The following is a 25,459-nucleotide window of genomic DNA, read 5'->3' on the forward strand; positions in this document are numbered from 1 at the left end:
GCATGTATGTAGATGTGTATGAGATACTTTTTTGATTTTGTTTTGTTTTGTCTTGTTTTAAATTTGCACTTCTATAATTGTTTGCACTATTATTGCATTGTATTATAATTGTTTAACTATTGTAAAGCACATTGAGTTTGCCCTGTGCATGAAATGTGCTTAAAACTGTAAATAAAATAGAATTGAAGCTGGATTAATAATCAGTTTGTCCAATAATGTAAGACAGGAAATAAAGGAGCTTGTTTAAGTTCAGGAAGTAGTGGAGCTGTGCATATAGAGCCTATTGGGACAAAGTTACCCTGATATGATACAGAAACATGATTTCTATTTTATTTCTAATCAGCCATCCAGTGTTTTTCTCTCTATTTCTCTATTTTGACATCCATAAACTCAGCCAACTGTTCAAACCTGCCTACAAACGTAGAAATAAAGGCATCCATGGGTTTGTCTGACGTAACGTAAACTCTGTGTAAGCAACGAAACACAACAGAAAAACTATCCAAAACCAAACTATTCCTTTAACCCAGGTACTGTACTGATTTAAAAAACCACAACAATAACGACAACAACGACGACAACAACAAGGCTTGAAAACCATGAACTGAACTCGTACATCTGATCTGTTTTCTTCTTACTGGAGATTAAAAAAACGAGGGATCAAACTGTCCATAAAGTGAGTTTTTCTAGCCGATATCAAGCTGCTCTGGGCCGTGCTCCGTCTTCTTGACAATCCCTTCTTCTTGTGTTCCCTCGACCTTCACAGCCTTCCTGAGGAGGTTCGGGACAAAACTTTAAAAAAAAATGCAATAAAATAAAATAAAAACAGGTACATGAGGACGACGCCACTCAAGCAAGGAGGAGGGGGGGAGAGAAAATAAAATAAAATAAAATTACAGTCCTTGTTTCCTTCAAGAGTTTGGTCTTTCAGATGTGAAATACAATGGAACATTTCAACAAGCTTTAAAAATAACCAAATGCAAAAAAAAAAAAAAAATCAAACATCAATAACCAAATGCAAATCAAATACAATAAGGTTTTTTTTTTGTTTTGTTGTTTTGTTTTTTTGAAAAGTGTGCTGCTGCGAGGCTTGTTCATCCATACTAGATTTGGAGATGATTAAAGTGCGTGTTGGTCACTGTCAAAAAAAAACTGTCCAGTGAAAAACGTTTTGTTCTCTCCGTCACATCGCAGAAAGGAGGAGGAAGAGGAGGAGGAGGAGGAGGAGGAGGAGGAGGCTCAAATAAGATGTTTATGGTGTGATTATCTTCATCATCCCTCTTTCCTTTCCACGACTGTTCCTCTGTTTCCATTTCTCGCCGATCTGAGGTCTGTTTTCTCCAAAAGAATCTGGAGCGATGCACCTTGAGACACTGCAAAAAAGTCCATCTGCACAGCTCGTTGCGTCTGGCAGCGAGCCTTAAAACTAAAAAAAAACAAAAAAAAACAAAAAAAAAGTATAGTATATCAGTTTCCAAATCAGCCAGAAATGTCTTAACAAAGGAAAGAATTATTCCTTCGAGCATGGACAGGCTGCACCGGAAACAAGAGGGAAAGATTTAAAACCCAGCGCTCCCATCCGTCGAGCGTCGTTGAGATGGATTTTTTTGCAGTATATAAGAAAACAAAAATATTATGCTGGTTCTGGGCATCGTGGAAACAGTCGACACAGCGCCGCGGCTAGATGGAGTAGGTGGAGCTCTCTGACTGCTGGCGGATGTAGCACTGGAAGCTCTTGTCTCCAATCGGATGCTCCCTGTGGGAAAACAAAGGGGGAGATATTGTGTTTATTCGTTGGCACGAAAAGAGAAATACAACACTGGAGTTGGAGGAAAGTCAAGATTATTATTGTTTGATGAACAAAGCAGGTCCCAAAAACTGGACAGAGGGGAAAATACAGGAAACAGTTCAGTCCCAGTTTCAGTTTGGAATGAGTTGTTTAAAATGATAAAAAAAATGCAGCTTTTAATCTCCAACACACTTTGCACATGTTAAATTAATACCAGGCGATTGTGTGAACTGTAGCACTGCTCCACCTGCTGGTCGCTCAGAGTTTCACTAGAGGCGCACAGCTCTCAGCCTCTATTGCACCATATGTATAAATACGTATATATAGGAAAAAATTTAGAGACCGCCGCAAAAATTGTTCTTAATGAATCAGCTTCTCTACATGTTTAGCAGCCGTTCGATTCCCGTGTCTATTTAACCCCAACACAAGCACAGCTCACTGACTATGTAAACCACTGCTGCGTTTAAAAAGTGAGGTTATTCCACCACTGTTGATTTCTGAACTCTTCCTAAGTTATAAAATTAGTGTTGTGTTGTTTAAAAATGATCATGAACTTGTTTTCTTTGCATCATCATTATTATTCAAAGTCTGAAAACACTGGAACCTTTTTGTTATTTGGACCAATTGCCATTTTCTGCAAATAAATGACAATATTTTTATTTCAAATTTGGAAGAAATGTTGTCAGTAGTTTATAGAATAAAACAAAAATGTTTCTTAATTTTTTACCAGAGCTGTATAGTATATATCTATATATAGATATACGGTATATATAATATAGTTTCTTTTCCTAGTATACAGTAGTTATCATTGGATCATCCTCCAGGTGAATCTATACTGTACACGCTCATCCACTCATACACAATCATTTTACACTTATACATACTCATAATCTTATTTAGACTCTTTGTTATAATAAGGCACTTGTATTTCTATTTCTTTCTTTTTTGTTGTTGTTGTTGCTGAATTGTTTTTGAATCTTTGCGTATTTTTCAGGGAAGTATTTTGTATAAGCCAATACAGGGTTTTTAACCTCTCCTACACTTACTATTCCTGTTTCATTTCTGTTTTTGTAATTGTCCTTGATTATTATGGTGCAAAAAAACAGAACAAAAACAAATCTAAAACTATATAATAACTGTAGTTACAAGCGGTGATCAACAATAAAACCACATACTGGCTGCCTATCTTTGTCTTCTTGAACTTGTCCCGCTTGTACTTGGTGTGCTGCTGCTCCAGCGTCTGCACAGCCGAGACGATCTGCTTCAGGGTCTTGTAGGTTTCCTGCGGGTCGTCGATGACGAAGCTGGAGTACTCCTCCTGCTCGGGCCCGTCGTACACAGACTTACTGCCACAGGCCTCTGCAGAGTAAGAACAAATAACACACGAGCCTCTTCACAAACACGTAAAAACACTCTTGTCACCTGTTCTGGGAAGAGGTATAAGAGTCATAATTGAAAAGATTGTTTAAAAATAAAGATAAACATAAAATGGCACAGCACAGCAGCTCACAAGAACAACCCTTAAATCTACTGTATGTGTGTCTCAGTTTGTGGAGTAATACTGTGGAATGGTTTGGCTGAAAACATTAGAAACAGTCAAAGCCTAAGTGAGTTTAAAAGAAAATTTAAACAGCAGATGTTTGATTTGTACAGTCGGGGAGATGGGGGTGGTTAAATAAATAAATACAGGACAAAAGTAGAGAGGACTGTTGAGGGAGTAAGCAATGTTTTATTTTTGTTTGTTTTTTTTACTTATTTATCTGTTGTCATGTGTGTCTTTATGTGTCTATATGTATGTAAACGGGGGATGGAAATTTAAAAGCGATGCTTCGTCCATCCCCTTTTCAGGCCAGGTGTTGTTGTTTTCTAGCTGTGCTGTTGCTGTATTGGTATGTTGGTGTCTGTTGTTTGTTTTGTCTGGTTGCTGTGGTCTGGTTTGAAATAAACTAAAAAAAAAAAAATCAATTATATTGGACCCTAAGCTTCTTCTGCTGGGTTTATACCCAGAGAAACTGAACTACAACAAATATGAACAGGCGTTTATAGACCTCAGCTCGCTTAATGTTAAATAAATGCAATGCATTATAATGGAAAAAGACTCATAAACCAAGAACCACTCAATGGTTAAAGGACAATTCCAGGCGAATTCAACTCAGGGGTGTATTTTCATATCATTTTAGGTCTAAAAGAAGGAATCTGAAGATTTTCAGTTTAATGTCTCCTGTTTTGTGGTAGTTGCGTCTGTCCCCGCATCGCCACGGCAGCAATGAATGGGAGTGGATGTAAGTTCTGCTGTTTAGGCTGTTTCCAGCCCTCAAAGCCGCAATTTTTTTCCACAGACAGCGTCAGATGGAGACTCAAACATGCACCGAGAAGTTTATTTACTTCAAGCAAGCCGACATGTTTGTAAAACTAGATCTAATTCAAAGTCTCCCGGAGTCTCGCGCGAGCCCGAAGTTGCAGTGCTGGTGTGTTCAGGTGCAGTAGGAGCTACCGCTTGTGTCATAAACACAGGAATATCAACTCTTTACTTGCTTGAAGTGTACATTTTTTTCCACAGACAGCGTCAGATGGAGACTCAAAGATGCGCCGAGAAGTTTTTTTTACTTGAAGCAAGTAAAGAGTTGATATTCCTGTGTTTATGACACAAACGGGAGCTTTTCCCACTGCACCTGAACACACCGAGCACGGCAACTGGGTCTCGCGCGAGACTCCGGGAGACTTTGAATTAGATCTAGTTTTACAAACATGTCGGCTTGTTGAAGTAAATAAACTTCTCGGTGCATGTTTGAGTCTCCATCTGACGCTGTCTGTGGAAAAAAATGCGGCTTTGAGGGCTGGAAACAGCCTAAACAGCAGAACTTACATCCACTCCCATTCATTGCTGCCGTGGCGATGCAGGGACAGACGCAGCTACCGCAAAACAGGAGCAATTAAACTGAAAATCTTCAGATTCCTTCTTTTAGACCTAAAATGATATGAAAATACACCCCGAGTTGAATTCGCCTGGAATTGTCCTTTAAGACAGATTTTGTCAAGCCTAACGTTGGAAAGAATAACTTACATACTGAAGACTAAACAGCACATACAGTATATATGGAGGCCCTTCTTTGATTATATTAAGGACTCAGATTTAACAGACAATCAAATAAACGACTAATCGCTGTGGGTGCAGCAGTTTCCAAGATTGTGATTATTAATATCTTTTTTTTTCAAATACCTGTAATCTTACATTATATCACTTAATAAGACTCTTTATGAGTCAGTGAACAAGTAGAAACATTTAAAAATCAAGGTTTTTGCAAAAAAAACAAAAAAAACATCTGGAACGTACAGTATGTGGTGAGGTTTTATTTTATTTTTATTTTTATTTTTGAGAAGTTCTAGCTCCAAATGAAAAAGAAAATGTGTGAATTTTAGGAAAATTAAGAAAAATATTTATATAAAATTAAATCAAAGCCCAGATAACACATAACGACACTTGTATGTAGTTGTTAGACCCACTGCAGGTTCACATATTGATTTTTTATTTTCATTTTTCTCTCTTTCATCTGTTTAAATAACAGGAGAAGCATGTTGTTTGGTGTCTCTATGTGATTGCTTTGCTGTATGTGATGTTTTTATCATGATAAGGCAGCTAACCTACAGTATGTTGTATGACATGTTGCAGGACTGTCAAAGACTGTATTTCTTGTATTTCTTTTTGCTGCTTAAAACTCAAATAAAGATATTGTGGGGAAAAACAACAAAAAAACCACTCTTGTCTTGCTGGGGTCTGACCTTGCATCTTGATCAGTTTGGTCATGTATGTGCTGAACAGGGAGTAAATCCTCTCCGTCTCTCTGTCTCCGTCCACGTCCAGCTGGATGTTTGCTGGCAGGCCGCTGCAAACAGAGGGAACACGGGGAAATAAATAAATAAGAGAGAGAGAGAGAGCGTGGAAAACAAAAAAAAAGGGGAAAAAAAAGAAAGATGAAGCGGCTTGGAGCGGCTCGTACCCGGTGCAGGGCGTGCAGCCGGGGGCCGCGTCCGCCGACAGCTTGCAGCAGAGCCAGTGGCCGTTGAGGTAGGCGGACGGGTGGTAGGTGCTCAGGCGTTTGCGGTTGCATTGGCTGACTTTGGTCAGGATGTCGATCCAGTCGCGCGCCTCCACGCAGTTGTTGGCCTGGATGTAGAGCGCCCGCTCCGGCTGGATCACCTGGAACATCTGGAGGAGGGAGGAGAAAGAGGAGAAGGAGAATTCAATTCAATTCAATTCAAATTTATTTATATAGCACCATATCATGCAGAAGCAGTTCACTGCAAAAACTCAAATATCTTACCAAGAATATTTGTCTTATTTCTTGTCAAAATGTCTCATTTCTAGTCAAAACTAATCTCTTTCCCCTTAAAATAAGACTTAACACCTAAAAATGAACTTGTTTTTAGATAATTCTCACTTGTTTCAAACTAATTTTCACTTGAAATAAGTAGAAAAATCTGATAGTGGAGCAAGTTTTTCTTCCTTATTACAAGCACAGAGAACCTGCTTTTACTGGCAAGATTTTCTACTTATTTCACGTGAAAATTAGTTTGAAACAAGTGAGAATTATCTAAAAACAAGTTCATTTTTAGGTGATGAGTCTTATTTTAAGGGGAAAGAGATTAGTTTTGACTAGAAATTAGACATTTTGACAAGAAATAAGACAAATATTCTTGGAAAGAGTGTTGAGAGTGCTTTACATATAGGACAACATATTAAAGGGATAGTTCACCCTAGAATGATATTTCGCTCATTATCTACTCACCCTCATGTTGACTAAGGGCTGGAAGAAGTTTCAGATTCCTCCGTGGCTTCTCTGAGTTACAGGGGGTCTCGGCATAGCAGTGCATGTCCATATAACGGTTGCAAAGGGACACCGGAGCTCTTCGTAAAAAAACACACACAAAAAAACATCCAAATACCTCCATGATGCTCGTATGTAATGTCCGTCTTGTGCTGAAGCCCCAAATTGCGTAATTGTCCCGAAAAAAATTAAATAAGTCTATATTTTAAGCTTGTTTGTAGCGGAAGCTTCTCAAAGCTCCTCTTCCTGGTCCGTCCAAATCTCGCGTGATTCGCAGTAACCGCACTGACGCATGCTGACGCCGGCGCAAATCACGCGAGATTTGGACGGACCAGGAAGAGGAGCTTCGAGAAGCTTCCGCTACAAACAAGCTTAAAATATAGACTTATTTAATTTTTTTCGGGACAATTACGCAATTTGGAGCTTCAGCACAAGACGGACATTACATACGAGCATCATGGAGGTATTTGGATGTTTTTTTGTGTGTGTTTTTTTACGAAGAGCTCCGGTGTCCCTTTGCAACCGTTATATGGACATGCACTGCTACGCCGAGACCCCCTGTAACTCAGAGAAGCCACGGAGGAATCTGAAACTTCTTCCAGCCCTTAGTCAACATGAGAGTGAGTAGATAATGAGCGAAATATCATTCTAGGGTGAACTATCCCTTTAAAAGTAAACAGCAATAGATACTAAGATACACAGAAGTTCATACACACAAAGACATTTAAAGGGATAGTTCACCCAAAATTAAAATTTCAAACTCATTATCTACTCACCCTCATGTCGACTAAGAGCTGTGAGAAGTTTCAGAGTCCTCCGTGCCTTCTCTGAGTTATGGGGGGGTCCGTGCAGCAGTGCATGTCCATATAATGGTTGTCAATGGATACCAACTTTCTTCGTAACAAAAAGACACACCAAAAAACATCCAAATACCTCCATGCTGCTCGTATGTAATGTCTCTCTTGTATTGAAGCCCCGATTTGCACTGACTGGCGGAAAGAGCAGTGAACCGAAACACTGGGAGCTTCCGCTACAAACAAGCTTAAAATATAGACTTATTAAATTTTTTTCAGAACAATTTCTCATGTCAGGGCTTCAATACAAGAGGGACATTACACACGAGCAGTATGGAGGTATTTGGATGTTTTTTTGTTGTGTCTTTTTGTTACGAAGACAGTTGGTGTCCATTCACAACCATTATATGGACAAATACTGCTGCGCAGACCCCCCCCCCCCCGTAACTCAGAGAAGGAACAGAGGACTCTGAAACTTCTCCCAGCCCTTAGTCGACATGAGGGTGAGTAGATAATCAGTGAAATTAGAATTTTGGGTGAACTATCCCTTTAAGTGCTTTGCAGACCAGAAGGAGTAACTATTTTAAATCGAATTCTGAAGACAACAGGTAGCCAGCGAAGGTTGCTGAGGATTGGAGTTATGTGGTCTGATCTTTTTGTCATGCTTAGAAGAGGGAGGAATGTAAAATATTTGCAGCAGAGATCTGAGGCAAAATGTTCAAAACCAAAACCAAAGAGTTTGTGGGGAAGCTGGAGAGCGGGCAACTTACATTTTTCATCTTGAAAGACTCTTCCTCCAGCCGCTCCACAGCCAGGATGTTCTCTATGGGAATGCTGCACAGAGCGCCCTCGCCTGGAGCGAAGAGGAAACACATCAGACATGGGAAAATATCAAGATTCAAGGTTCAAGGTTACTCTCTATGGTCATTGTTTATACCAAAAATAAAGAACACATACACAATGTAATTATATTGCACTCAGTTAAAAAGGGTTCAGCCATAGAACAATAATAAAATAAAAGGCTAAACAGTAAGATACAACAGCATTAACACACATACAGCCACATCTATGTGAAATAAAATAGGTAAATAGTGTACTCAGTGTTGCACCAGCAAAAAAAAATATCGTTTCACATTGTTATTTTGTTTTTGCAGAATTTATGATGGATGAAGAAGCCTCCTTTTTTTTTTTTTTACTCACTTTTTTTCCTATTTTTTTGCAATTTCTGCTCATTTAAAATTTGCTGAAATATCTATCATGTGTTCCTGTTTGCAGTTCACCCTGAAGGTGCAGACATTTATCACCTTAATTAGCTTCATACTGACTAAATTTAAAGGCGGTAACTCTGGAACAACAAAGTCCTGTCATGTCTCAGAGGATTTATGAAAGTTTACTTGCATTGGACATCAGAGATAATGAGACTTTTCTTCAAGAAAACCTGGAAATAATATCATGTTTTTCAGTTTGTAATCAGATTTGATTCATATCGACCAAGTTGGTAACAGATCGAATTATAATATCTAACCTGCAGCTTTTCACCGACATGCATCAGTCCCATCAATTCCCGTTTGTACTCACATGCACCACCAGTTATTTCTCACATTTGTAAAGTTTCCTGTTTTTTTTCCTCTGTTATTGCAGTTTATTTAAAGTTTCTGCAGCTCATCTCTTTCCCTTTGTTCACTGCGGTGTTGGGGAAAAAGGGAAAAAAAAAAAAAATGTATCGCCTGTTCAGCAGCTTAATCTTCACCACATGTGCTGGATGTACAAAGTGTTCGAGCTAAATGTACATTCAGCAGATTCTCTCTCAGCGTCTCTCTCCTCCCTGCTGCTCCTGACACAAACACACAAACACACAACACAACACAACACAAACACAGACGTGGGAAAACAATGCACAACGATCAGATGAGGAGGAGGAAGCCTTTCAGCTTACCTTTTGTTTTGTGGTAGGTAAACTCGTGGTTGGTGAGACGAAACCATCTCTTTTTGAAGTTCTTCATCCCAAAGCGGTTCCTCCCCTGAGCTCTCTTTATCATGAATCTGAGAGAACAATAGAAAAGAGGAAAAAAAACAAAAAAAGCAATGTAAACCTCCACAACTGAGCTCATGTGTCACAGAAACGCTTTAATATTCGACAATATTTGACTTTCTATGGCACAGTGCATCCATTATTTATATCTTTACATGTGCACTATGTAAATGCATAAGAGAATAAAATAAATCAATGACTTAAACTGAAACAACTTGTAAAGCACAGATTTCATTCTGGTTAAAGGAATCCTGTGCAGTCAGTTTTCATTTATCATTCCAGTTTCATGCTTGCAGTTCCTTGAATTCATCGCTGCTGTACTTGTAAAAAAAAACAACTTCAGTACAGCTCTCATAGATTTCACAGTCTATGAGTCAAAGAGGAGGTCGGTCGGCAGAGTAAAGGCACCACAAGGTGTTTTTTTACATATTTTACCCCATTTCCTTTAAAAAAAGAAGTGATGAATTATAATTTATTGCCAAATCATTCACAAGAATAAAGACTGATCCAAACAGCCACTGGTTCCTGTTTTCCTTTAGCAAACTATTATGAAAATCATCAATGAGACAGTTCATCAATCAGACTTGAGATTAAATGTATATGAAAATGTGGTGTAGGAGAATCTGACCCTCTGAAATTGATTTTACTGCAAAACATTAGAGCTCAATTAATCAAACACTGAAAGATGCTCAGCAATGATCTTTAAAAACTAATTCATAATTTTATCATCTTTGGTTTCTGGACTTTTAAAGAAGTTCAACTGGACTTTAGGAAACTCAAATATGCAGTTCATATAATAAAAATAATAATAATACAGATGAATTAATGATGAAAGAAAATCGCATAAAACCTTTAAATGAAATTGATGTTCATCTTCATATCTGCATGTTTTTTCAATATCTGGGTTTAATTTTCTGGCAGCAACCGAATACGTAACTGATTGCTGCAGCATCTTTGCCGAATAAATAAATAAATACAGGTGCATCTCAATAAATTTGAATATCATGAAAAAGTCAATTTATTTCAGTAGTTCGATTCAAAAAGTGAAACTTTTGAATACTTAATATAGATCCATGACACACAGACTGAAATATTCCATGATTAAGGCTTACATTTAATGAAAACCCAAAATTCAATATCTTAAAAAGCAACAACTTTTCCATGATATTCTAATTTATTGAGATGCACCTGTAAATACATGCTAAAAGTCCATTATGATGGATTATCTATATCAAGAAGCTTCCAATCCTTTAATGTAAATTCTCACACCCTTAATGAAATAAGTGGAACCAGTGGTTTTGGAAATCGTTTGACGGAGTAGAGGAGCGAGGTACGACATGTAAAACCACCGACATCACGGTCATTTACAGGAGACTAAACATCAGAGTCTTTGGTCCATAGATCAGATGAAACATGAGGAACCAGAGGTTTTAAAACACCAACGTTACTGCTGCTGCTGCTCCCACAGGAAGTCGACTAAAACTAAACTACGACAACCACGACTACAACTCCTCTCACATTACATTACAGAGCCAAGAAAGTGCTGGTTTCACATCTGCCATAACACCTGGAGCTGAGCTGGAGACTCTAATGTGGTGGTGGTGGTGGTGGTGGTGCGTTCACAGTCACAGGGTTGTTTCAGTGGTTGGTTGAGTGGTTGGTGGTTATTAAAGGTCAGGGAACGGGCAGATATGAAATCCCAGAAATGTTTGTACAGTAACCAACCCCCTGCTGCCACTGTCACACCAAGCATGTCTGGCATGGCGAGGAGCGAGGAGGGGGGAGGGGAGAGGGCGAGGAGCTCAACTGTTGTTCATGTGACGCCTCCTATAAAGTGAGCAGGCTTTAAAGGGATACGCCAACTTTTTTTTTTCGTGTCTTGCCTCACTCCCCGAGTCCATGACCAGCAGATAGACACCATCCGTTCGACTGTGCGTGCAGTAACAAGGGAGATACTTTACGGGCAGAGCTGGCGCACCGCTAATTAGCTTAGCTCAAACACTGGAAGTGTATGGGTAGTGTTAGCCTGCCTCCTACCCGAGCCAAAATCAGCAGTCAGAAGATGATTTCATTTTAGCAAACTCTGTAAATATATCACTTTATCAACATTTCAAACATGTTTAGGCGAGAAAGTAGCCGTTTAGATCAGCAGTGTGTCGTTAATTTGTCTAAATACCAGCTGTTTACAATTTTGTTCGGACGAATTTGGTGCTACTCAAGCTAGCCGTTGTGACCAACACACTTCCGGATACTTTCACAAATACAGAAAACCATGACGATAGAATTTGTGCTTTTACTTTGAAATAGGAAGCTAACCTACCCTCGATGTAGCTAGCTTGAACCAAAATAAACCGTCTTTGCTTGAACCCTCCGTTTTGACCGATCTCGTCCCGTTAGCGGCATTTGACCGCTCAAGATGCCTTACCGGAGAGTTTTGTAGCTCTGAGACGAAGATCGGCCCGCCGGTTTCTGTTTAGAGTTGCTGAAGAGTTTCTCTGATGACTTTAGGTGGAGGCAGGCTAACACTACCCATACACTTCCAGTGTTTGAGCTAAGCTAATTAGCGGTGCGCTAGCTCTGCCTGTATCTCCCTTGTTACTGCACGCACAGTCGAAAGGATGGTGTCTATCTGCTGGTCATGGACTCGGGGAGTGAGGCAAGACACGAAAAAAATAAATGTTGGCGTATCCCTTTAAGGTCGACACTTTACTTTATATCATCATCATCATCATCATCGTCATCGACCGCTGTAAAGGATCCCAGGTCGCTCCGTTTTAAAGTCATTTACGTACAAATAATAAATAAATAAATAGATATAAAGTAAAGTGCAGCAGCATCTATAAAAGTGCACGATGCTGGTGGGGGAGAAAAATGGCCGGCTTGGTTTTGGAGTGGGAGGGGGGGTTTACGGTGCATACACACACAATAGGGGTGGAGGGGGGGCAGTGGGGGGTCACAAGGGCAAAGCCTTTATCATTATTATTATTATTATCATCATACGGAGAAGCTCTTACCTGCCCTTCGTGCCTTTTGACCCCTTCCCATCAACCCTCTTTATAGTGAGTTTTACACTCCTACGCCCGGTAGCAGAAACAGAAGAGGGTGGGGAAGGGGGGGTTGGTGAGCAACGACCTGGCACAACTACTATCACCTGGAAACTCTCCTCCCACTTTATTTATTTATTTTTTGTGTCTTTTCTTACAGCCTCAGACAGTTGAAATATCGGTCCAAACAACTGCAGCCCATGTGTTGTCAGAGGAGATGTGTGTTACTTTCTACACTGCAAAAACTCAAAATCTTTCCAAGAACATCTGTCTTATTGCTGGTCAAAATGCACATTTCTAGTCAAAACTCATCTCTTTCCACTTAAAATAAGACTCATCACCTAAAAATGTACTTGTTTTTAAGATCATTTTCGCTTGTTTCAAACAAATTTTCACTTGAAATAAGTAGAAAAAGCTGCAAGTTTTTTGTGCTTGTACTGATAAGGAAGAAAAACTTACTCTACTATCAGATTTTTCTACTTATTTCAAGTGAAATATGCTTGAAAGAAGTAAAAAGTGTCTAAAAATAAGCTACTTTCTATGTGATGAGTCTTATTTTAAAGTATAATGAGATTTGTTTTGACTAGAAATAAGACAAATATTTGAGAGTTTTTGCAGTGTAATGCAACTGGGCGCCAAAATGGGGGGGGGGGTCATAGATGTGCAGCTGTTTGACTAAAACAAGATTGATACCACTCTCACTCTGATTATCTCCAGTTTAGCATCGAGACTGGATATGAGGGAGGGGGAGGGAAACAGCTGGAGTAGAGAGTTAGAGATGATTTTGGATTATATTTCAGTTCTCAGTATCAAAGTAAAAGGCGTCTTCGCACATCTGGTTTTTACATCTGTGTGGGACTAGGATCAGCTGATCCTGACTGGTTTATGACGAGAGGAATCCTTGCACGAATATTTTTATTTATAGCAACGTTTCAGTCATAGGCAAAACAAACACTGAGCAGTGAGAAGAAGTCATCTTTAAATAGGCAGTGGCCTCCAGTCACGTTAATTATGGAAAATAATAAACATACAAGAAAGAAATCCAAGAAAAATCATCAGATATGTTTTCTTGTGTGTTTATTAATTTTCAGAAGGTCCTATGACAGAAAAGTTGCTATAATTAAAAATTCGTAAGTCACACCTGCACTGCAAAAACAACCCGCTAAAAAAAAAGAGGAAGAAAATGACTTAATGCACGTGAAAGTATCTGTCTAGGGTTCCTACACATTTAACATTTCCAAATCCCATACTTTTTCCAGACCCTAATTTCCAGACTTCTCTGTAAAAAAAAATAAAAAAATAAATAATTTGAGATATTTGAGTAAATAGATGTGCATAATATAAAAAAAATCATGTAATTAATCATTTGTTTTCATTATTCTGAATGTGTATGCCATTATGTCACCAAATAATTTCCAGGAGATTGTAGCTAGGTACAATAGCGCATACAAAATAATTAACCTAAATAACTTTAGATAAGACCAAACCCAGATAAGTATTAAGATAAATATATTTCCATAGAATAATTTCCATTTTCCAGACCTGGAGATGTATAAAACCAAATTCCATACTTGCGTAGGAAACCCTGTCTGTCTAAGCAAGTCCAGTAATTTTACTCAGCAAGAAATCTCAAAATGAGTTGGTGCAGTTTAGAAATAATCAGCTCTCGTTAGCGTTCAAAGGTTCGAACAAGTAGAAAACTGGTTTATCACAGGACCAGACATGTAAATATACAAACAACTACAGGCCAGGACCGGGAATCGAACCCAGAACCTTCTTGCCCGTCAGGCGACACAGTACAAACCACTGTACATCTTTAAATCCTGGCAAACACAGAATATAATCTACAGTGTGATGATCTCTCCAGTTCTGGGTTTTAATATGAGCAGTTTCTTCCACTTAGATGCTAAATGTTTATGCAAAAGTGCATGAACGCAGCAGCTGCTCTTTATATTTACTGAACAGACAGTAATTATTATCAATCTTCCGTCACAAAGTGAATATTTCTCCTAAAACCTAAAACTATTCTGGAAACTTCTGCGTCCATAATCAACTCAACCAAGACAAGTGGTGTAATTAGCTGTAAACAAAAAATCTGACTGATTTTGTGGTGAGAAGCTGATGCCAATCTTTAAATTACCGTTCCATCATTTCTCTAATTTAATATAATACCGTCCATATGGACCTGACAGTTTTATATATTTTAGTTTCCTGTAGGTTTTTTTGTACAGTAGGTTGGTACCTTACCCTTCTTTGAGCATGATCGGCGTCTCAATGCTCTTCTGATCCCATTTGCCAGATGTGGAGATCAGGTCCAGGAACTGTGGAGACAAGAAAAAAATGTCCCCTCAGTCTTATTTTATACATCTTTATACAAGACAAAGAGAAACTGATCCACAAAGTGAAAACAATGTATTCATTCACTGTTACAAGGAAAGAAAAAGAAAAAAAGAAAGAAGCTGAACCACTCACGTTCTTCACAGCGTCGGCATATTTCTGCTCGTTGAAGTAGTCGTAAAACGCAGCCATGTAAGACTCTTTGAAATTGGCCTTAAAAGGAATTAAAGGGAGAAAATCAGACGGTTGTGGTTTAATTTACGGGTTTAGATTTTAAAAAACAAAGGAAGTCTTGTTTTATTACAGGAATGAAAATAGAAAAATAAAAAAAAACACTTTGAAACTCACAGATTTTGACTTTGCGAGACTTCCCAGGGTCTGGATGGTTTTGGAGATGAGGGTCAGAGTTCGTGAAGTGGCCGGATCCTAGAGACACAAGAGGACATGATATAAAATAAAATAAAATTAAAAAAATACAATTATGAGATCGGATTAACTAATGGGACCTTTCGGAGCGTAAAAAATGAACGGTGTTCAATGGACAGAAGATAATTACTTTCTGATCCGCCAGTCGTTATGCCTTGGATTACACACAAATGTTGTTTAAAGGCTTAAATGTTTTCATGTCACAAATTTGACCGTGTATTGTGCCATTAGTTTCAAATGGAAAGATGAAATCCGGCGATCTGATTGGTTGTTAACCGTGATATAATGAGCATATACCACGGCTGCTATTCTAAAGCCTTATCACAGCATAGGCTATCACTCCGCGTCAGGCACGTATGATGTTGTAGTCGGTAGCAAAAGACAGTGTGTGTTGTTTTTTAACGACGTTAGACTAAATTAGTTGAATTCACACATTTGAGGTTAACTTTCACCCAGGGCCGGTTCTAGGCGTATATGAGGGGGCAGTCAGACATGTGAAGGGGGCATCATGTGAACACATCAAGCTCCAGCTCTTTTTTTTCTCCGTGCTTATAGTAACTTCATTGAATTGGGTTGTTGACTATGTGTCCAACCCCAACCTGGAGAAGTGGATTACACTTTGTCAGGCCTCTACCTTCAGACCTGTCCAACTAGGGGCCGGGGGGCCAACCAGGGTCTTAGAGCCCAAATTTTTTACCGTCGTAATGCAAAGAGCCACATTATATGGGGGGTTAGGGGTGCATATACCTGAAGATGCATTGCAAACCCAGAGGGGGTGAAAAAGGTGAGTAGCTAAACCCCTGTAGGGGGGTCTGGGGGTCTGGGGGCATCCCCCCCAGAAAATGTTTGTGATTTTAAAATGTGAGTGAAGCATTCTGGTGTACTCTGAGAAGAGGAGGGGGGTGGGGGGTCTACTATGGTCAAGATTTACAAAACTGAAAGGTAGTCTTAAGAATACTAAAAAAAAAGAAAAAGAACAGAACATTTTAGAAAAGAACAGTGTCCCTTTTTCGGCAGATTTTTGTGCTACTGCAGATAATTTTGTCAACTTGTAATATACACATTTTTTGAGTATATTAAAATGTGCTTTCTCAACTTCTAAAATTTGGATTTGAGGGGGCAAGACATTTATCTGAGGGGCACTGCCCCCTCTTGCCCCTGCGTAGAGCCGGCCCTGCTTTCACCTCCGGGGAGGGTTAACAATGGTAGAGTGGATTGAGCAGTTCACCTGAAAAAAAAGCCGAGGAAAAGACGACATGCAGAGCTAACGTCCGGAGAGGTCGGACTAGTTTTTTAACAGTGGGGCTATTTTATTGGATAATGTACAGTATTTCTGGTTGAATAAAAACTATGTGGTATAATGAGCGTATACCACGGCCTGTCATGATATATTGCTTAAACATGCCCTGATTTATAACGATTTCCCCTCTTTCTATGCTTTTATCCTCCTGCCCTTGGAAAAAGGTGGTGAAGTGGAGCGGAGAGATCTCCGTGTCTGTTGCAGAGTTCAATCGCCGGTGGTGACGTAAATCATTCGCGTCGAGAGCACAAAGCGGCTCACACAAAACCTAACTTTATCAAAATTCTTCGTGCTAAATTGTCGTCTTCTTATCTTCTTATTATCTTTAATATCACAAACAACAATTATGTGAAATCCATATGCACAATTCAAACGGCACCAGAAAATAATTTTTTATCTACTCATTGAATCTCTTTGATAATTTTTTGCTTTTGAGGAGCCATGTACCAGACACACAGGGTAAACTGAGCGTTTCTTCTCCTGTGTGTACTGTTCACAACACTAATGGCTCCTGGAATAAAACCAAACTCGTTTCTGTTTGTTGTTCATGCAGCCGGTTCAACACATTATCTCAGAGTATGTACACAGGACATCGGGCGTCGGGGTCATATGAAGCCGCCATCTTTGTTGTTTTGCCCATAATGCTGAGCTGAGGGCGGCTCGCTGTGTCCTTTCAGATAAACATAACAGAGTTCCTATGAACCTTTATGTAGATTTTTCTGCTTCTTGTTTGTTAAAATGTTGTTTTTATATATATATATATAAATCAGACTCACTGGATGATGCGGCCGCAGGTGGAACAGGTTCGGGGAGAGGATGGCCGGAGCGAAGAAACGCAGGAAGATGAAGCTGCTCACTGCTGTGTATCGGACGTCCTGGTCGACTAAAGAGCAGAAAAGACAAAAACATTACACAGAAGCAGAGGAAGAAACCTGCTTTAATTATATCACAGATAATAAACACACAAGTCAGTCTAGAAGAAGACAAGTGAATTCGGTGATTTCCTATCATCCTCTTCATAAAGAGCTGCACAATATTTCCCTTTAGAAAGATAAAAACAGATACTGAGAGATCAGAAAAGCTGCATTTTATCAGGATAACCTGTGGCTTTAAACATTTATTTGTCACGTGCAGACACATATATCGTACATAATTAATAATAATAACAAATAAATTGTCAGTTTTTGAAGCCAATATGCACTTCCTTTATATTTTTCTTTATATATATATATATATTTTATATTATATTATAGTTTTTTTTAGGAAAAGTGTGTGACTGGATATGAGCTATAATAAATTTATGTTGTCTGAAGGAGCTGCAGAACAAATTTCATTGCCAAATGTATTTACAGATAGTGAGTATTGTATTGTATTGTATCTTATTCTATGTTGTTGCTGTTTTTTGCAGAAATAAAAGTGTCTTGTGATCATGTGGGATGCGCCATAACATTTTTTATCATACAGTATATTATATACACATGCTCTAATATTTCGTTAGACCGCCTTTAGCTTTTGATTACAGCATCGTTTCGATAAGCTGCTGCAATGTCACAACATTCGTTTCCGTCCAGAGTTGCATTAATTTTTCGCCAAGATCTTGTATTGATGATGGGAGAGTTATTTTATTTCAAAATTAGTCCGGAGCCCCATTAATGAACATTGAAAAAAACGATAGATTCTTGAACAAAAACAAATATAAACGTCCAACATGCTGCAGTTGGGAGTATGTAGAGAGATTATGACTGGAAATGCCCTGATGAAATGATGCATTGGACAGTTCTTAACCCAATTTTACTAGTCTCAGCAATCTCATTGGAAGTTTTTATTTGCTTGATGCCAATAATTTGACCGTTCTGAAACAGATTAACATCTAAAATGAGAAGCTAGAGTAAAATAACTTGTTACCATGCAGTGATTGATTATCCAATGGGAGACTCTGACCTATTAGCTTAGTTAAATTTTGGACGGTCGGGCAGTGTGCATATAATATAATATAACACCATCCTGCTGCTCAGCTGGGCCTGCAGCGCCCTGCGTCAGCCAACAGGAGGCAGCACAGCATCAAATGCACACACACACACACACACACACTCACACACTCTCCACCCGGCATCAGACGACCAGTAATAAGTGTGTAGGAGGCTTAAGTGGTTTCAGTTTTGACACAAATAGCAGAGCAACAAAAGCCGCTCTGTGATCCCCGGGCGTCCTTGGACATCTCGCACATCTTGTTCTTTATTGTCTGTTTCCTGTTCTTTATTATCAGTGGTGCTTTGCTTCCCCACCAACCCTTCCTCCACCCCTCTCTCTCTCTCTTTCTCTCTCTCTCTCTCTCTCTCTTTTTTCATTCATCAGGATGTGCGTTACCTTGGAAACGGGTGGCAGCGGACTCTCTCAGAGAGAAGAAGATGTCACACATGACGGTGGGACAGCGCACGCCAGAGGTGGTGATGACGTTGAAGATGCGGTCGACGTAGTGACGGAGGTTTTCCTGATGAGGAGGAAGAGGAGGGGAGAGGAAGAGGAGGAAGAGGAGGAGGGGGAGAGGAAGAGGAGGTGTCAGATAACAGAGGCAAAAACAAACATGAACATACCAACACACAAACATCTGACTCGTCATCCAACTCACCCTGTTCGTGTCCAGGTTCTCCGACTCCTTGAGTTTGTCTGGGTTGATTTCACAGGATTTGTGTTCGGTGCAGATCTGTGGAAAAGTTCAGTATAGGAATTTTATTTTCCTCCCCCAAAAAACAACTTATAGAAAGAAAGAAAGAAAGAAAGAAAGAAAGAAAGAAAGAAAGAAAGAAAGAAACAGAGATTTCATTCACAAGCAAAGTGCCTCGGTACCTCATCTATGATCGGTTTGAGTGTGACTTGCAGATAGTGCATTCCCGCCAGCTTCATGGTCTCATCGATGCACTTGGAAGTCAGGGAGTTTCCCCGGAAAATGGTGTTTGGATCCCTGCAGGACGGAGAAGGAAGGAGGGAGGAAAAGAGGGAGGGAGGGAGAGAGGAAAGGAGGGAGGGAGGAGGAGGAAGCACAAATTAAAACCACAGCTCGAGTCTCAAAATGAGAGCCTGTCAAAATCAATGAACGACACGACTTTTCTGTTCTGACAGTCGTCTTTTCTTTTTTTTTCTTTTTTTTAAATAATATCCAGAGTGAATTATGTCACAGCGGGCGGAAATATACTTTATAAAAAAAAAAAGTTCACATTCAACCTAATGACCCACTTCCTAGAGTCACTTTAATTATTAATCTCCACAAAAATCCGACCGCAGTGAAACGTCTGCAACTAGTTTAGCAGAGGGGGAAAAAATAAAATAAAACAAACCACCACAACCATCCAGCTTATGTCAAAGATGTGTTTCACTTCTTATGTTCTTATGTATTTAAAGTAGGGCTGTCAGGCGATTAAAAAAATTAATCTAATTAATTATAGAATTTGTAATTAATTAATCTAATTGATCGCATTTTAATCTTATATCTGCTAAAGTTACCCAAATAAAGAATTCAAATTCTAGGACGTTACAAAATTGTATTGCATGACTAATCAATTGAATACACCTAGAAGAGAAGATTTGAAATCCACATTTTTATTGGTGAAGTGCGTTTCATAAATGAAATTTAAAAGAAAATGGTCAAGCACATCCCAGCAAACCAATGGGCTCTATGCACAGCTCCACTACTTCCTGAATTTAAGGCAGCTCCTTCATTTCCTGTCTTACATTATTGGACACACTGATTAATCCAGGTGTGTCTGAGTAGTCACAATGGTCAGACACACCTGGATTACCGTATTTTCCGCACTATAAAGCGCACCGGATTATAAGACGCACCTTCAATGAATGGCCTATTTGAGAACTGTTTTCATATATAGGGCGCACCGGATTATAAGGCGCATGTACCGTAGATGACCATTTAGTAGCCCGGGCGTTTATAAGAACCCGGCGCGTATTTGCAACAGGCTACAATTTATTTTTGCAATGAGCAGCACCAGACCATCATGCAAAGAACAAGGTGGTCACCCGCTGGAACAAAACTACTCCCGACATCGTTATTGACATCAAACAATAAATACAAAGACTGTGTTACCGCGACACAGGGAGCTGATCATATCAGTGTTATGAACGATAGCGGGAGGGGGGGTCGATCGCAGTAATTTCAACACTGTACATTAGCGCATTTATCTATTTGTCTTTGTCTATTAGTAGTCCAGCGCGACCTATCCCGCTGGCGCGCCTGTGTTTGTGTGTCTGTGTGTGTGTGTCCGCCTGCACGCGAGAGAGAGCGAGAGGAGGGGCTGACTGACAGAAGAGGTGAGAGCCGGTGATACGCTGTTAAAAAAACTTTGTTTTCTGTGCAAGGCTATGGTAAACACTTAATCGCCCGGGCGTTTAATTGAACCGGCGTTTATTTTGCCAAATGAGCTCGGACCCCGGCGGCTATTAGAGCACAGGCGCGTATTTGCACGCGGGCGACTATTTGGTCATCTACGGTAGAATAGAAGATACTGCAGTCAAACTGGGGTTACGTTGCATCCCCTAGATGGAGCTGAGTATGAATCAACCAATTAACCAATTGATCCATATTTAAGGCGCTCCATATTATAAGGCGCACTGTCGTTTTTTGAGAAAATTAAAGGCTTTTAAGTGCGCCTTATAGTGCGGAAAATACGGTAATCAGTGTGTCCAATAATGCGTTTTTCTAACGCGTTAATTTGCGGTGTAATTAATTAATCTAATTAATGGTTAAACTGACAGCCCTAATTTAAAGGGATAGTTCAACATTTTGGCAAATTGGCCCATTGCCATAATCGCTATAGTCATAGCAGTAGGTTCATTACCTTTAATTGTAGGTGTAAGCTATTTTCAGTACGGCGGAGCGCAGCAGCTGGCTGCTCAGAGCTACGCTATGGAGGCTAATGGAATTTCTTGGTTTCCCTCATTAAACTCATCAAATTCAACATCCCAAAACTCCACAGCGCTTTTGTAGACAAGTTGTGACCTGCACAACCACCACGCTATGAGATAATGACGGAACGATACGAAACGGAGCCGTTTTCGAGGTAAATTCATACAAAACCGCTGATGCGCGTTGCGTTCAGGGACAGTTTTTCAGCAAGCAGTCTCCGTATTTACCCTGTATTTACCTCGAAAACGGCTCCGTTTCGTATCGTTCCGTCATTATCTCATAGCGTGGTGGTTGTGCAGGTCACAACTTGTCTACAAAAGCGCTGTGGAGTTTTGGGATGTTGAATTTGATGAGTTTAATGAGGGAAACCAAGAAATTCCGTTAGCCTCCATAGCGTAGCTCTGAGCAGCCAGCTGCTGCGCTCCGCCGTACTGAAAATAGCTTACACCTACAATTAAAGGTAATGAACCTACTGCTATGACTATAGCGATTATGGCAATGGGCCAATTTGCCAAAATGTTGAACTATCCCTTTAAAGATAAAGCTGCAGTGTCGGTCGGTTGTCACTCACTGCGTGCGGTTGACTTCGGCGTGAGCGATGGCGCTGATGAAAGGCACGATCTTCCCGTAGTGGAGAAAGAGACGCACGAGGGGGATCGCCGCTTCCTGCTTCTCCCGACAAACCTCGCCCAGGATGTTGGCCGTGGACGCCGACACGGGCTGGAAGAAACACACACAAAGAGGAAGAAGAAGGAGCGGGAGGTTTAAAGGATTTATGATGATAAAATCGATGAGATGATGATGCTGCAGGAACTGGGAGGAAGGAAAGGAGGGAAAAAAAAGACGTAGGGGCTCGAACCTGTCGTACCTCGACGTTGGCGGAGAACAGCAGCAGGTCTCGGAGCGGCGTGTAATGCTCGGAGGGGAAGACGTGGTCCTCGGTGTAAACGATGTTCAGGCGCAGAGAGCCGAGCTCCTCCACCTTCACCGACTTCCCCCCGTTCTCGCGCGGCTGCAGAAAGTACCTGAGGGAGGAAATAGTAGTATAAATAGTATAAAATAGTAGTATAAAGTAGTAAAAAGTAGTATGAAATAGTATAAAATACATCATTAGTAGAAAATCCCATTCATAAAAATGTGCAGAAGTATCAAAATCAAAGTATTTATCATCCTGTGACTGGTTCAATGTGTTTAAGCAGCATTCAGTCTGACTACTGAAGGTAGAAATGTCAAAATAAAAGTTCATCACTCTAACTGGAGTCTGATTTTCCTTTTTTTTTAAATCAAATATTTAATAATTTGGGCCTAAAACAGTTCTGTAATAAAAACATGTGAGGCGTTTAAAGATGCAACTGCAAACAACATGAATTAAACCTGACAAGGAAACACAACAACACACTGATTTATTTTGAAAATCACTGACGGAATCTTCAACAATGTGTCCTACTCTTATTTTGAAAAGAATTAACCAGCAACTTCAGGTATTGAATTGAAATAACTTAAAGGGATAGTTCAACATTTTTGGCAGATTGGCCCATTGCCATAATCCCTATAGTCATAGCAGTAGGTTCGTTACCTTTAATTGTCGGTGCAAGCTCTTTTTAGAACGGCGGAGCAGAACCGTGAGCTGCTCAGAGCTACGCTACGGAGGCTCATTATGGGATTTCTTGGTTTCCCTCATCAAACTCATCAAATACACAATCCAACAACTCCAAAACGCTCTGGTGGACAAGTTGTGACCTGCACATTCACCACGCTATGAGATAATAACACAACGTTACCACACAGAGTTGTTTTAGAGGTAAATTCATGCAAAACCGCTGATGTGCGTTGCCTTCAGGGACAGTTTTTCATCAAGCAGTCTCTGTATTTGCCTCTAAAACAACTCTGTGTGGTAACGTTCTGTTATTATCTCATAGCGTGGTGAATGTGCAGCTCACAACTTGAGCGTTTTGGAGTTGTTGGATTGTGTATTTGATGAGTATTTGAATTTGCCAAAAATGTTGAACTATCCCTTTAAATATTTCTGTCAGAAATGAGGTGAAGTAGAACTATAAAGCATCAGAAAACAGAAAAAAAAAAAGTACAAATAACTAGTATTAATGTCAGTTTAATCAGTTGTGTTCCTCTCACCATGCATCGTGGACCCCGGCCTGACCCAGGGCCCTCAGAGGGACTCGAACGCCGCCCAGGAACTCGTCGCCAAACTTCAGGTTACTGGCGTTCCACAGATCCACTCTGAAAAAACAAAACAAAACACAGGAAATAATGAACACAAGAGAAAAAGAAGAATAAGAATGAGTTCAGGGCTGATCCTGAGTCAGCGTCTCACCTCAGCGCCAGTTTATCAACGTCCTCCTCTTCAACGTCAAACTGTCGCTTGGTGTAACTTAGCGGCCGCGTCACCTGGAGATGGAGACGGAGTAAATATTAAATCGATATTACTTCCTCTCATCTGGCGTCGCTAAAAGAAGCTGTAGCTAGCTCACAGTTCTCAGATTTTATGACAGTGATGAAAACAGAAATTACACTCTAGCAACTGTAGGGGGAGCCAGAGAGCAAAAAACAAAACAAAAAACAAAACAATTCTTCTGCAGTGCAGCTTTAAAAATCGACCGACTTGGCCACATAAGACCAGTTTGTGTTATAGAAAATGTGATTTTCTTAAAGGGAAATGGCCTCTTTTTTCTCTATGGAGCTCCCACTACAGTTTCTGAGTGTATATTTTACAACACTGTCGTAAAAACTATTTGTTTTTAACGAACCCGGCAAGAAGGCAATCCATGGAGCGGTGGGTAAAGTTACATAACATAGACATAACCTTTTTAAGTTATCCTACTCCCTATAACACTCTGTCCCCTAACCATTTTATCCACCTTATCTATGTTTCTAGCCACACTGTATTTTCTTTGTATGTATTCATGTATGTGCTATTGTATTTATACCTGTTTTTGTTTCTTGTTTTTGTCTCATTTCTTACATGTAAGGTGACCTTGGGTTTTTGAAAGGCGCCAACAAATAAAATGTATTATTATTATTATAACACAACAACAGACACACAGCACAGACAATAAAAGAGAATACTCCAAAGCTGTTTAATTAAGGTAAAATTCTTGCATAGTTCCTCTTTAAAGGGTTAAAAAAAAGCTTAAAATATAGACTTATTTAATTTTTTTCGGGACAATTTCTCATGTTGGGGCTTCAATACAAGACGGACATTACATAAGAGCAGCATGGAGGTATTTGGATGTTTTTTGGTGTGTCTTTTTGTTACGAAGACAGTTGGTATCCATTTGCAACCGTCATATGGACATGCACTGCTACGCCGAGACCCCCTGTAACTCAGAGAAGCCACGGAGGACTCTGAAACTTCTCCCAGCCCTTAAGCCAGGAACACACCGAGCCGACCGTCGGGCATCGGGCCTCGTCGGACGGCGTCGGCAGCTCGTCTGTTTGATGTGTTCCTCTCCGTCGGGGAGCCTCGGCTCTTGTCGGGTCTCGTCGGGGCCGATTGAACATGCTCAGTCGGGACTCGTCGGCCGTCGGGAGAGTAGACTCGTCGGGTACTCTGATTGGCTGTGTGCTAGCTATGGCGATTCTGATTGGCGGTGCCCTAAGCGAATCAGCGCGGTGTGTGGGAGGGACGGAAGTGACCACAGTAAACAAACGGTGTCCTAGCCTGTCCTACAGTAAAAATGGTATATAAAATAAAAAGAGGAGTAAAGCAATATATTAAGCGGCAATATATATATATATTTAAACATCAAAGATGTTCAATCAAACCCACATAGTTTGAAACAACGTTCAAAACACACACAGCTCACAACTAAGCATATAAAGCCCGCTAGCTTAATGCTAACGTGTAATGTAAAACACCATAGACGGGCTAACAGAAATTAGCATCGGCTATCGCCAATTCGCGGCAACCGAGCCACAGCAGTAAGCTGCTAAAAACTGTTTTAATTTCGGCTTTAGCGCTGTTAAAACGTGGCTGGTTAA

General features: G+C 40.0%; 1 protein-coding gene across 4 annotated transcripts in view; it reads right to left on the bottom strand.

Moving 5' to 3' along the window:
* Positions 1–377: 377 nt before the first annotated feature.
* The window catches only part of rasa3 (RAS p21 protein activator 3), a 62,268-nt gene continuing 37,186 nt past the window's right edge, over positions 378–25,459 (bottom strand). The window contains exons 8-25 of one of the 4 annotated variants that reach the window (XM_085806060.1): positions 23,793–23,866; positions 23,594–23,698; positions 22,329–22,485; positions 22,032–22,180; positions 19,393–19,507; positions 19,175–19,249; positions 18,913–19,036; positions 17,322–17,428; positions 15,168–15,245; positions 14,955–15,032; positions 14,730–14,803; positions 12,453–12,512; positions 9,343–9,449; positions 8,177–8,259; positions 5,785–5,993; positions 5,567–5,670; positions 2,962–3,145; positions 1,077–1,753 (exon numbers count right to left, since the gene is read on the bottom strand). In XM_085806060.1, coding sequence (XP_085662186.1) covers positions 1,678–1,753; positions 2,962–3,145; positions 5,567–5,670; positions 5,785–5,993; positions 8,177–8,259; positions 9,343–9,449; positions 12,453–12,512; positions 14,730–14,803; positions 14,955–15,032; positions 15,168–15,245; positions 17,322–17,428; positions 18,913–19,036; positions 19,175–19,249; positions 19,393–19,507; positions 22,032–22,180; positions 22,329–22,485; positions 23,594–23,698; positions 23,793–23,866 — 1,959 coding nt within the window. In that variant the 3' untranslated portion in view covers positions 1,077–1,677. Of the gene's footprint in view, positions 1,754–2,961; positions 3,146–5,566; positions 5,671–5,784; positions 5,994–8,176; positions 8,260–9,342; positions 9,450–12,452; positions 12,513–14,729; positions 14,804–14,954; positions 15,033–15,167; positions 15,246–17,321; positions 17,429–18,912; positions 19,037–19,174; positions 19,250–19,392; positions 19,508–22,031; positions 22,181–22,319; positions 22,486–23,593; positions 23,699–23,792; positions 23,867–25,459 lie in introns of all 4 variants that reach the window. The other 3 variants (XM_085806052.1, XM_085806081.1, XM_085806070.1) reach the window with 3 other exon arrangements.

The sequence above is a fragment of the Trachurus japonicus genome, chromosome 3, assembly GCF_045865225.1.
Source record: "Trachurus japonicus isolate A0001 chromosome 3, Traja_1.0".
Lineage (NCBI taxonomy): Eukaryota > Metazoa > Chordata > Actinopteri > Carangiformes > Carangidae > Trachurus > Trachurus japonicus.